Genomic DNA, 13989 nt, shown 5'->3' with positions numbered 1-13989 from the left:
GTAGAAAAACTCCCCCGTGAGTTCAAACCTACAGTCATGCTGACAAAGGCCACTTCAGAGTACGTTTGAGGGAACCAACAGGCACCAGGCGGGGAACAGAAATAATAAATGCAGCCACGAAAGCGATTCAAAACAGACATTTAATGGCCTCAAACTTCAACATGAGACACATTTAACTCAGCAGGTCAGCGCGCTGCTGTGTTATAATAACAATGGGTCTCACCACACTTAAGAGTGTCACAACATTAATGTCTACAATGATATAATGTACTGTGAAAGCTTGAACTTTAGAACAATACAACTTACGGGCTCAGTGTGTTACAAAAGTACTAAACAGCATATTTCAACAATGTGGACGGAAATCTCTCCATCTCCTCCACAATCCAGTGCATTTGTGAGTGTTTGCGTGTGTTAAGCCTGAGTGACGATGTGTTGGAGTCTCTTTTAGAGGCTCTGCGTGTCTCTGGACATTAGTCCCCGTGTGGCTGGGTCTCTGGTCCCTGTAGTGTCTCATAACAAACACACACAGATACATTCCTCTGCTCTCCAGTGGTGGATTAATCCGTAAAGCCCAGGCCATACCTCAGGACTTACCTCAGGACTTAACTAATCTGCTGAGTTATGTGTTTGCCACTTCCAGGAACAAACAGCTGATTGCTATATTTTTCAAATCGAGCCCACTGTGTCCTTCTTCACCTTCCTTCTTCCCTGCTGAGTCAGAACTGACTCTCAGACATCTTTGACTCTTTCCCATTGCTGGCCACAGTGTGTGTGTCTCTGGGGAGTGTGTTCGCTGTGTCCTGGGTCTCAGTGTCGCTGCGGGGGATGCTCTCGGGCCGGGAGCCGGACCCTTTTCCTCCCATGGTCAAACTTTTTTGGAAGCTCTCTGAGGTGAAGTAGTACACCACAGGGTCCAGGCAGCAGTTGAGGCTGGCCAGGCACAGAGTGATGGGGTAAAGAGTTCGGGCGAAACGCTCCACGGCGCAGTTAGCCAGGGCCTGGGTCCGCACCAGGGCGTACAGGAAGAGGATGGAGTTATAGGGGACGAAGCAGATGATGAAGATGCCAAGATGGACCAGGATCATCCGTAGGACACGTCTCTTACTGTCACAGCCATGACCGACAGTCACCGGGCGTCGCAGCGTCCGCAGAACAAGAGAAGAGCATACCAAGTTGGCCAGGAGGGGGAGAAGGAAGCCCACAATCTGTGAAATACAGAAGTTAAAATTTAGTTACCAACTATTTTGATAATCAAGTCTCATTTTGGTAATTTGTTAAGGAAAAAGGTCAAACATTCGCTGGTTTTAGCTTCTTAAATGAGAGGATTTGCAGCTTCCCTTTGAGATTTATGGTTTTAAATGAGGAATATTTAGTTTATTTGACTGCTGGTCGGATAAAAAGAAGTAATTTGAAGACGTCACTTTGGGCTCTGGCAAATTGTGATGAGCCTATTTCACAATTATGACATTTTACAGACTAAACTATTAATCAATTAATCATGAAAATAATTTTTTTGTAGAATATTATGATGTCACAGTGCATTTAACCTCTGACCTTTGTTATCAAACGTCATAACTTCCTCATTTATATCCCACTAGACATTTGTATGCCAAATTTTATTATAATCATGGTACAAATTCTGAGTCATGGCCAAAAATGTCTTTTGTGAGGTCACAATGACCTTTGACCTTAGTTGATCCTTGTGTCATGCTGCAAATGTTCTACTAAATTCAAGTAAATTCCCTCAAAGTGAGATATTGCGTTTACAAGAATGGGATGTATGGACGTACGTACAGGAAACCCCAAAACATAATTCCTCCATCCACGACTATCGCCAGTGCAGAGGCATAAAAAACTGCATAAATGGTGTACTGTATATGTTTACATTAAATATCCCTCACCTCGATGAAGATGGTGATTTTGGACAGGTACGTCCTCCAGGTGCTCTTGGAGAAGCCCTCGAAACACGTGGTGGCTCTGTTTGTGCTGTTGATGGTGGAGAAGAAGGTCACTGATATCCCGCCGCCTACGATGGTCAGCCACACGGCGGCACACACCAGTGCTGCGTTCCTGCGCGTGCGGATGGAGCGGGAGCGGAAAGGGTAGACTATCGCCAGGAAGCGGTCCACGCTGATGCAGGTGAGGAAGAGCATGCTGCCATAGATGTTGGTGATGAAGGCTGTTCCCGATACCTTACACAGTCCGTCTCCAAATGGCCAGTGGCGGTTCACATTGTAGAAGACCTTGAACGGCAGCGTGAAAACAAATACTAAATCGGATAACGCTAAATTGGTCATGAACATGGTGGTCTCGTTGCGCATCTTCATCCGGAAGCAGAAAACAAAGAGGGCAGCACAGTTGGTGATCAGGCCCAGGACAAAGACCACACTGTAAACCACCGAGTACAGGTTGTACTTGAAGGAGTCGTCGATGCCGCAGTCCTCCATTCCAGTCTCGTTGAGCACCAGGCTGGCCATGGTGGAAGCTTAAAAAGAGAGGTGGGCTCCAGAGAAAACGGGTACACCGAAGCCGTCAGGAAAGGGGGGAGTGGCGGCGGATGTCTGGGGATCGTTGGTGTCAGCAGGGGATCCACCAGTCGAGTCCCCTCCAAGTCATCGTGGACATTCAGACACAAATGGAGGCAGAGACAGTCAGGATGCACGCCTGCGGGGCTGGTCAGTCATCCTGTGCAGAAAAGGAAAAGCACACGGTCACTTCCTCGCTATAAAAGTTACAGAGCAACAAGCAAACAATTCCAGCTCCCCATGAGATGAAGCATATGGTCGACCTGTACGCATTTAGTATGTTTAGTGTATTGAAGTGTATAGAATCTGAATCTTTAATGTCCAGCGTGAAAAGTAAATTCGATTTCATCCATTTAACATTAAGCTCTTGATTTGGACCAACATCAATTACACCCAGGTGACAAAGACATACAATCTAAATCATTCACAGAGAAGTACAAATATGAGACATTTTTTAAAATCCACTGTGTAACTGTATTTTGGTCCATTTTCAGTGCTATCACTGTAACATTCACTGTAGTTCATGTGTCATCTGTCAGTGTAAATAAAGTCTCATCCGTCTGCAGGGTTTTACTTCACATGGCGGTGTTTCATCAGGCTGTCATCAGGACTGTGAGATGTAAATCGCTGCCAGAAACTTGGTACTTTGTAGATCAGGAGGCAAAACACACTTCAGCTACATTCATTCACGGCCAGCGTTAAGTCTGAGGCTGAGCTCCAACTGGAGGAAGTACATAAGTCGGCATGTTGACGTGGTACAAAAGCAGTGCAGAGCTGCTCCCACCATCACAGAACAGGGTTGTTGAGAAACACAATAGTTTTGTTGTCAATCACGAACAATCCCAATGATTTGACATTGTGAAACACAATGTACTTACTTGTTTTACTTGAAGCAATATTGTATATATTTGAGTGTATGACATCAGAACAGGAACTTCGATTGTTGGGAATGTGTTGGGTTTTTAGAGTGCTAACTATCTTATCTCTATCACAGCATGCCGTGTTATATGAACAGTCTTGATATTCAACATTCATAGTGCGGCAATGGCCAAAAAGTTAATGGTTGGATTAAAATGTTGTCATTGTTGAGCTTTTGTGGCAAGAAGTGTGCAGGAATAACTGTTTTCAGTGATGGAATGTAACTAAGTACATTCATTTAAAGGTGCACTGTGTAGTTTTGGCGAAGATATTTTAATCTGCAGAGAAACATCTTCTTTCATTGTTTTTTTATGCCTAAACAAACTAAATGAACAAACTCTCTTTGTTTTCATGACTGAATAAACTGAATAAACAAACTGACCTTAAAGGACAACACAATTTCATACTGTTACTTTGTTTATATGTGGTGGACCCTGCCACCTTTCTAGCTTCAAACAGAGTTCATCAGAGTTTGTATTATTACCTCATTAATATTTTTATTATTAAAATTATGAGTTTGAATTTGTTCTACAAAACTATGTAGTGCCCCTTTAAGTAGTGCACAATTGAAATGTACTTGAATATTTCCATTTTCTGCTTCTATATACTTCCACTCTGCTACATGTAAATACAGGTATAATTTACTACTGTACTTTTGATACTTAAGGCAGCTGAGATTAAATGACTTAAGTATCAAAAGTAATTTTCTGGCAATAAATGTACTTAAGACTTTTACTCAAGTACTATTTGTCTAGGTGAGTCACATTTCTACCAAAGTAAAATTTTAACACAAAATCTTTTCTTTTACTCAAGTATGACGGTTGGGGACTTTTACAACACTGCACATCATTTATGCTGTTTTCTGATAGCCTTGCATAAAATGACTCTCCTTCAAACAGGAATGTAAATATGATGTCGTATAATGACCAATTATTCATGATTTAAGTAATCACATCTGTACTTTTATAATGTGTTGACTTGCTGCTTTCAAAAACATCAGTTTGGATTTAGTTAAACTAACTAACTTCAACTAAGTAGAACGAGAGACTACACATGTTCTTGTGACACAGTATATATAACATCAACTGAGTGATAGCAGACTTGTACTCCTGTAGGGCAGCAGACAACATATATCACATAAGCTCTATGAGTTGCATCTGTATGATTTATTTGGTTGTTTGGCCAAAAATAAATATTCAAATTGGCGTCAAGCAGCACAACAAACTTCTGTCTCAGTGTTTGAGCCTCACATCATCTCCTTGCACCTTCTGTCAAAAAACAAGCAGGTAAACATAAACAACTACACCGCTATGTCAATTTCCACAAACACTGACACACTGTAATTCACAGTAAACTCTCTCAGTCCCTGCCAGATAAATACTGCACAAACTCTGAACCACAAAGGCACGAGCCAAACAAATATACAGTACTGGACTGAACGTCATCCAAATGACTCTCGGTCAAAACAGAAGCTGAGGTATTTTTCCGTTCTAACTGAAAGCAACACTCTGCAACTGTTAAAGCAAAAACAGCTGATTGTTGAGTCCCAGATCGTCAGATACCAAGGCTTTGGGTTAATGGTTGGGGTCGGACGCCATGATCTGACTTGGTATTTGGTATTGGTGATCTAGGCATGAGACTGGTGTACCCCGCCACTCACCCAATGTTAGCTTGGATCGACTACAGCCCCCGTGACCATGCAAAGACGGATAGATGGAAAGAGACTCAACAATCAACCATCCTTCTGCATAGTGTTGCTTTAACTGTAGTCATGAGGAGAGCTACACTTACGTGGCTTTGGAGGCAGCTCTTTAAAAAATAAACTTCAGGGATGTCATCAGGGTTATCTCGCCTTGGGATTGGAGAATACAAAAGAAATCCTACGTTAGAACTGAGGTGGAGAGATGGCTGTTTATTAGGCAGGAAGTGAAACACTGTCCAGTCGCATTTTGTAAGACCCACACTTTTCAGAGTTTATACTGTATATTGTGGACTAAAAGCTTCTTGGCATCTGCTATATTGATTCTGACCATTCTTTTATCTTTCTTTAATAAAACCTCCATCCTAGGTCCTCCAACTTTACGTGAGAGCAGCTCTGAATCGCTAAAGCACCCAATGTAACAAGCTAAACTGGCCTTATCTTGTGTTATGCAACAGAGCTGAAGCAGCAGTGAGGTGGTCGGCCTTTGGCATCGCCTGTAAAAATCCTGAGTGTCTCCGGATAAGATTCTCTCTGAATATCTATTCATCACACACACACACACACATACACACAAAGGCGATGCTGTGAGTGTATGCAGTCCATCAGGCCTGTCCTGTGCCAGCTGCAGTGTGACATCTTTACTGCGTTTTCACACGCCTCCCAGAAAGTCTCCAGCAGCCCTCACAATGCCCTCACTGTACCCATCTGCACCAAACACACACTTACATATGCACTAGTCTGCACACGTGCATACACAAGCAGGCAATACTCACATGTGCCAGTCCTCACACACACACACACACACACACACACACACACGCTCTGGTTCTGTGTACTGTGGCTCTGTCCCAGGACCTCTGACAGAGCCGGCTTCATATTCAGCTGATGTTGTTTCTGCAGGGAGTCCAGTCTATAGAACGTTGCACTTGGCTGCTCTACAGTTTATGTTTAAAAGAAACTCAGACATGTAGCAGAGACACATTTGAAGATGTTGTGGACTTCTAGGAAGCCTGAGTGTTTGTGTTTGTGTGCGTGTGTATGGATTTCATGTACAGGTCGTGGACAGCTGCACAGTTAAAGGGGTTCCCCCCGCAGTCAGCCGTGGCAGTGACAGAAACAGGCCTCTGGGACCCGCTGATCCGAACGGATCGAGTTCAGGCTCAGCTCACATCCAGCTGTTCCTTTCTCTCAAATGTAAGGAGAAGGAAGAAGGCACGGAGAGCTGAAGGCAGACAACAAGACATCTTCACTGACTTCACAGGAGAGCTTGTGGAGTCGGTCTACAGAGTTTGTTTTTAATTGGAAAGTATGTATTTTAACTTACATCACACTCCACCAACATCACGAGTCCTCCACATACTACTTTATAAGGTTTAGATGTTTGGTTATAATAATATCAAACAGTTAAATCCGTCAATTAATCGTTTATGTCATTTTAATGTATATGTATTTTAAGGTTTTCTTAGCATTATATGTTAGTTATTTGAATATGTTTGGGTTTTGGACTTTTAGTCAAACTACATAAGCAGTTTAAAGTAGTCACCTTGGAAAAATGTGATGTGATGGACATTTAACACAATGAATCAATTAATCAACAAAATGAGTGAATATCACACAGCCTTCATTTTTGAAAACACAAGATTTTTGATGAAGCTGTGGAGAAACAAAAGGTGCCGGCTGGATTTGGATTCAATCAGCACCAGATTCCTGAGGCCGTACTGTAATTTGTGGTGCCGTTATAGTGAACTGCAGCGGCCCTTAACGAAAGTTGCTCATTTGGTCATGGTGGAAGTTTCAAGTGAAGTTTTATAGTCCATAAAAACGTTTCTGGAGCTTCACAGCGAAAACAGAGTTGCAGCATTGTCCAACAACTGAAGCAGATGGGGACTTGCAATGAAACGTAAAGAAACAAACAAACAAACTATAAACAAACTTATACAGCTTATCCAAGTCTCAGGAAGGAAGCCCAAACTGATTAGAAAAGACATCAGTTAGACCCTCAATGGGCAGTCGAGCTTGTGCACCCACTTCAGACGGGGTTATTAGCTTTTTAGCAGCTACAGTGAAGATTTGGGCTGAAAATAATATATTTTCAAATCAGTTTGGGGTCTTGGGGCATCTGGAGATCTGGATCACACTGGACAAGCTATGTGGAGCCATTTTATGATTTTTTTCAGTTGTTTTTTTTACTTGTTAAAACAACTCATCTACTTCAGTTGTCAGTCTACTTCAGGAGAGTGCTGCAACACTGTTTTGCTGTGAAGCTCCAGAAATGTTTTGTGAACTACAAAATTTCCCCTGACTTTTCTATCGGCACGAGTAGATAATGAATGAATTATAATTTTTGGGCGAACTTGTCCTTTAAGCCTTATGATGTTTCTGTCAGATTGCAGATAAAATAAACAAATTCAAAACTGTGTTTGGCTTTGGCTCTGATGCAACATCCTCTCACACAACATCCTGCCTACAGCTCTGATTGGTCGCCCGTTATAATATAATGATCTATAAACACTGAACAATGTGAATCTGCAGAGTAACTAGTAACTAAATGTATCAGATAAAGGTGGTGGAGAGAGTATACAGCAGCAGAAAATGGAAATACTCAAGTAAAGTGCCTCAAAATTGTACTTAGGAACAGTACTTGAGTAAACTGTACGTGGAAATTTTAAGTCAAAAAAGACCTGTTTCTGCAGGGACTGTGTACAGGAGGCCACATTATTTGTGCAGTAAAATGCACCAGCCTGTACAGAAAGGTGTTATTTATACCTTAGAGGTGCAGCATGTAGTTTTGGAAAAGAAAGGTAACATTTACAACATTAATAAGGCAACAATACAAACTCAGAGATATGTATATGGTGTTTAGTATCGCCATCACTGAACAAACAAGCTGTCATAGAGGGGTCCTGCAAATATAAACAAAGTCTGAAGTTATGCTGTCCTGTGATCACAGTTCATTCATTTAGTCTCTTCAGTCATGAAAATCAGTGAATGAGGATTTTTCTCTTCTGATCAAAATGTCTTCCCTAAAAACTACATACTGCTCCTTTAAACCACAACACTTGTCCCGCACTGTGAATCTCTGCACAGCTTTAACGAGCGTTAAAGTACAAAAAAAAAAAACAGTCCCTTCTTTCTCTCATGTGGAAAGCAGCCACTGGAAGTTTTCCCTCAGCTGAAGACACAACATGTTTTTGTGACTCCGCACAGAAATGTTATTGTGCGCGGACAGAGCAGAGGACAACTTACTGGCAGCTGAGTGGATGGTGACAGCTCACCTCCCGGGCACTGATGTTTGTCAGTGTGGCAGCGGCGCAGCTGTCAGGAGAAAAACTCCATACTCTTCCTCTCAGATGTTGTTGTGGTGCTGCTCGGTCCCAGTCTCAAACTCTCTCGGGTCAGACTGCACCTGAATATCACCAACAAGTCACGAGGACGCCTCTGCGCTCGTCAAAGGCGACAAAATCCCGCCGGTGCGACTTCTTCCGTCGGTCCTGACGTCCCGCTCCGTCTGTCCGCTGGAAGAGAGCCCGCATCACGTCCACCGCAACTCTCACCCGGGGGCGTGCATGGGCGCGCGTGCACGCGGAGAGCTGCTTGCACGGCCACAGGAAACCAGACAATAGCACCTCGACTGGGCGGCAGGGAGGAGGAGGAGGAGGAGGAGGAGGTGGGAATGGGGGAGAGGGGACACAGGCTGGTGTCATCAGCTGGAGCTCACTTATTTAGGCTTACTGTCACATTATATTCATAACAGACATTTCTGCTGTGTAGCTGTATTCAAGTACTTAAAGGTGCAGTATGTAAGAACTGGCCGCCCGTTGAAATTATCATTCAAAACAAAGGGGTTCGCCCGCTATTCCGACATCCCGCTATTCCGACATGTCTCCGACAATGACCAAAAAACAATGTCGAAATAGTGGGACGCTTGAAAAATAACTTTAATGCCGCTGTTCCGACAATTAGAGGTCACTGTCTAAATAGCGGCATTTCAGAATAGCAGCATGTAACCCAAAACAAAAAGGCTCGGAGGCAGCATGTCATCATAGTAGGCGGTAAACCTTGTTAACTGCAGCGGCGGTAAGCTGGTTAGCTCAGCTAGCCGTGTAGCAACAAGTGGTCCTCGAGTACGCTGCAGCCCGGAGCAATGGGGGAGTGCGGCTAGCTGGTTAGCATGCTAACTTCAGTAGTAGAAATATAGACCTGATTGACATTAACATCAACACTAATAGGCTGTTTTCTTCACACTCTGTTGATAAACTTAGTTGATTTTTTTAAAAATGTTTTAAAGTAAATATTATTACATATTGCACCTTTGGACATGAATGCATCTATAACAGTGATAATAACACAATAATGTGATCTATAAGACTCTCAATGGTTTTGCATTATGGCTACTTTAACAAGATTTCCAAGTATATTTGGTTCAGAAGAGGTACTTGTACTTAAATATTAAACTCTGGAATTACATTACATTGTGATATTACTACTTTTATTTATTCATTTATTTATTCATTTGATCATATCCAGGGGGAAATAAAATGTGAAATGATAAACTAAAACATGTTTATATTATTTTATTTTACCATTTGCAATAAGACCCCACCTTCAAATGACTTAAATTGGTGAATCAACTCCAATAAATTAAATTGCATAGTCTATCAGCTCAAATTTGTTGCCTTAGTCTATATGTTTAAAGCACTTTGTAATGTTGTTGAAAAAATGATGTATACATGGTTAATATGTTTATTATACAGCTATTATACTGTTTTTTACAGTGGCTAATAAAAACAGAAGGTCAACAAAATATTGTATATATGATGAGTTCACAACAGACTTCATTTCTTTTGTCTATTTGTTTTATGAAAGAATAATTATTCACATTCTGTACTTACATTTAATATTACATTTTATAGTTATATCCACCCTGAAGGGTTCATAAACTCTATTTGACAAGTTGAAATTGTGTGAATTGAGTTTTAAGTGCTTGTGTACATCATAGAATAACTGAACGTCCCATGATGATAGACTGTAGACCAAACAAGACCATAATCTTTTCACTGCACTGCAATTAAAGAAGCCGACAGTGTAATTAGAGTTCGACATGGGGATGACATCTTCAGAGTCTCACACCCGTTAAATAAGCTGTGGTGTGTGATGCGTCAGCGTCTAACATCATAGAGCTATTTTGGCTGATCAAAGTCCTGCCACACTATTGTTACAATACAATCTTCATCTCCGAGGCCTCCAAAAGAGATATTTTTAGCCAGGTGACAGGGCGGTGTTGGACAGATTCCCATTGTGTTCAGGCTGGCATGGGGCTCTGTGTGTTTGTGTGTGTGCCTGCGTGTGTGTGTGTGTGTGGGTGGGTGTGAGCAACAGAGATAGAGAGAGAGGCACTTGACAGAGGGGAAGTGGTCTTTGGGGGTTGCGTCTGGCAGGCTGACCACTCCACAATAGCAGCATGGAGGACAGGACATCCTGCTTACCGCAAAGGCTGAACTCAGACACACAGACACACACACATACACACACACACACGCACACACACACACACACACACATTAGACACCACCAGATGTCTCTAACCTCTTGATTGTTGTTGTTGAAGTACGTGTATGTGTAAGTATGTATATGAGTCACACATTGTGACAGAAACATGTTTCCTGAATTACGTTTCATAACATGATTCCTATATTGTCCTTTAGTCATCTTATATATGGTGAGATTCATTAGTTAGCAAGCAAGAGTTTCCCAGTGCAGCAGCAGTGACACACTGGACCATTATGGGGAAATTTTAGTTGGGTAAAAGGTAATAACAGATTTGATTGACTGGATTATGATGCAGTTTTGCAAATATAAACCATCCTTCCATGTGATCCAAGTTTTCACAAAAATCTTGCGTGTAACAAAAACAGTGTAAAGTCTTTTTTTGATCTTCAGGTGTCAACAACAAATTCCTGTATGATCAAAAGTGAGACAAGACTTGTCCGCAGCCATGGTTATGGCTCCATGATACTGTACATGATTCATCTACAGTACTTGATATTGTCAAGTTGATGTTCTCTTATTACGAGAACGTGATGAAGTACACGTTTTAAACATTTGGTTGAACAGAGGACTCTCACCCAGGAGCTGGAGGTTTGCATCCTGATTGAAACATATTGTCACTTACTATTTTTGTATGAAGTTCACTTACTATTTTCCACTTCTTCTACATTTTCTATCACTGTCACGGTTATGTTTAGGCAACACAAAGACTTGGTTAGCTTTAGGAAAACATGGTTTCGGCTAAAATAGACCCTTTAAAACACATGTTACAAAGGATAACTTCTCCCATGTTCATATTTTTCCAGTCTTTTTCCCCCAAGTCGCAAAGCAAAAAGAGACGAAAAAAGAAATTACAAAAACGAGATTGATCAGTTGCGGTGATAGTCCTGGAACAACATTCGCCTGATCGTGATGTTCCAGAAACAACAATATTGGATTGTGCACTTAGAAACAGGGGTGTTTTAAGCTAAAGTGACAGAGTTATCTATCAGTTACCCCTCTGGTAACTTACACATAACCAAGTCCAACAAGGTAATTGTACAATAACGGTGTACTACTGTTTGCCCCTGATGTACTGACAGCTGAGGCCGCCAACTGGAGCCAAGATACAAACTAATTAAAGCGAAAGCAGAGGAGCAGAAGCTGTGTTGAAATGTCATGATTGGATGAACCAGAGGACATGTAAGGTTTGATTGGGTTGCAGAAACGTCCCCCAGTCCTTACACACAAACACACACTCCTCCCTTCCTCTCCTTTCTCTGTGTTTGGTAACGGTAACTAAGCTGTGCTGCCCCGGCGAAAGCTTTGTGAGTCACACCAACCAGAACAAAGACCCCATTACTGCACCCCCTCCACCCTCTCTCCCTCCCTCCATCTCCTCTCTTCTTCGACCCCTCTGTCCTGCTCTCCTTTAATGCGATGATGAGTGTATTTCCTTTGCCTTCCTCCCCTTGCCTCCGTCCATCCTCTCATTCATTGGCTCCAGGAGGGTTTAGGGGCAGCCCCGTCGTGCCATACATGCCTCTGCCCTGACAACAGGGCCGGACAAAGGCAGCAAGGCAGTACAACACAGGAGACTTGAGCTTTATAGGCTTTATGGACTGATATTAACATGACTGCAGTGGGGTGTCCTACGTGTGCATGTGTACATGTCTATCGGTGACCTTAGCCCCCGTTAGCCAGCGCTCAGCTCTGACCTGATTAGAGAGCAGCTCATCCACAGCAGAGCGGAGCCCGGATCAATGCTGCTGGCTGTGACCGAGGCCGCAGAGGGAGACTGGAGACACTCAGCAGCTCCGGAGATCGAGCAGCGCTGTTTACCCCACAGCACTGATAGGTGCAGCATGAGCAGCCATGGGTGAGCAGTGAGAGTCGAGGCAGACAGGCTGACCAGACTGACCCCGGCCTGTGCAGACAGAGCCTGCTGTTTGTCTCTGCGATATAATGGGCTGATGTACCTGATGTGCCTCAGGATAAACACAGTAAAAAGTCAACTGTCAAAGATTTGATCAGTTCATTCCCAAACATGGTCTTCATAGCAAGTTTATTTTTATAGCACTTACAACCAGGCAATTCAAAGTACAGCACAGACATAAAAGACAATATGAAAAGTCACATTTAAACACACAGTATGTAATTTCTGCCACTAGAGGCCTCTCAATCAAAACATGACAGAAGATGTAAGTACTGTGGGATCATGGGAGTTGTTTTCATTGTTAAACAACCACTATCGCTGATGAAAATCTATCTACGTGACCAAACCTTGAGCAAAAATGACAGATTTCTCTGTGTTTATCTTCTGGAATAATGTAAGCACACAACTCAACAATATTCAGCATGTAACAAAGGTCTCGTCATCATTGTTTGTACATTTTAATGCAGAAATGTTACAGAGTTAATCTTCAAATAAGATTTCAAGGGTAAAATAACCAGTCAAGTTGCTGTTCCTGAGCTACGATGTTGAATAATGAACAGAGCTTCTTTTTGCATAATATCATGATGTCACAGTTAAAATAGCCTTTTGGATATTAAATGTCAACTTCATCATTTATCCTACTATAAATGTGTGGAAAAGTTTGTCATAATTATAATATGTTGAGATATGGTGAAAAAAGTGTTTTGTGAGGTCACAGTGACCTTTGACCTTTGACAACCAAACTGTAATCAGTTCATCCTTGAGTCCAAGAGGACATTTGTGCCAAATATCAGAAAATCCCCCCAAAGCGTTGAGATATCACAAGAACGGGACAGAATGGGATGGAGATTTTTAAACATGTAATAATTAGATCACTATTTTCCTCGTTAGATGTCACAGCTGTGTGTACATAATGATGTTTTCTGGTAACTGTTTTCTGTTGACGTGTATTTTCATTCATTATATCTGGATGGTATAGCTCTTTAGCCTCTTGCTATATGTTTCAAGTCTTGTTATTAATCTTTTATCTTTTAGCTTGTGATGTTTCTCCTTGTTGTGTCTTTCTTATTTGGTCACAGCTCCTTCAGTAAGGAGTCTGACTCCGGCTGGTTTACTCACAGATCTATCAGTCTATCATTGCTGATTGTTGTTTGAACCTCAGCGATAAAATTGGTTTGATTACAATGATAATGGCTTTTCACTGAAAGCATTCTTCTTTTTTAGGGGGGGGGGGGGGGGGGGGATGCACGAAAAGGATTTTTTTTCAGCCGACACGATCACCAATAATTTCACATTTTTTTATTTTAGAAAGACCCTCATACCTGAGGGTAAGAAAAGCGAGGATGTAGTGAGCAAAGATGGATGTTTTATTATTTCATTGC

The 13989-nt window shown here is 42.1% G+C and overlaps 1 protein-coding gene across 1 annotated transcript; it reads right to left on the bottom strand.

Annotated features, from left to right (window-relative positions):
• Positions 1 to 122: 122 nt before the first annotated feature.
• lpar4 (lysophosphatidic acid receptor 4) lies at positions 123 to 8740 on the bottom strand. The gene is made up of 3 exons (XM_084352489.1): positions 8392 to 8740; positions 1902 to 2685; positions 123 to 1205 (listed from the first exon to the last, which is right to left on the bottom strand). The coding sequence occupies exons 2-3, from the start codon at positions 2475 to 2477 to the stop codon at positions 717 to 719; spliced, it is 1065 nt and encodes a 354-aa protein (XP_084208615.1). The 5' UTR covers positions 2478 to 2685; positions 8392 to 8740; the 3' UTR covers positions 123 to 716.
• Positions 8741 to 13989: the final 5249 nt, after the last annotated feature.

This window comes from Pagrus pagrus (assembly GCF_965226575.1).
Source record: "Pagrus pagrus genome assembly, chromosome: 5".
Taxonomy (NCBI): Eukaryota; Metazoa; Chordata; class Actinopteri; order Spariformes; family Sparidae; genus Pagrus; species Pagrus pagrus.
Note: the sequence above shows the minus strand (reverse complement) of the source record. Positions and strands in the feature narration are given on the sequence as shown.

Excerpts from the sequence above, each read along its gene's own strand:
- lpar4 (XM_084352489.1), bottom strand. The coding sequence starts at position 2,477 with ATGGCCAGCCTGGTGCTCAACGAGACTGGAATGGAGGACTGCGGCATC. Across the intron at positions 1,206-1,901 it reads AAATCACCATCTTCATCGAG|ATTGTGGGCTTCCTTCTCCC; the intron begins GTGAGGGATATT and ends TGTATTTCACAG.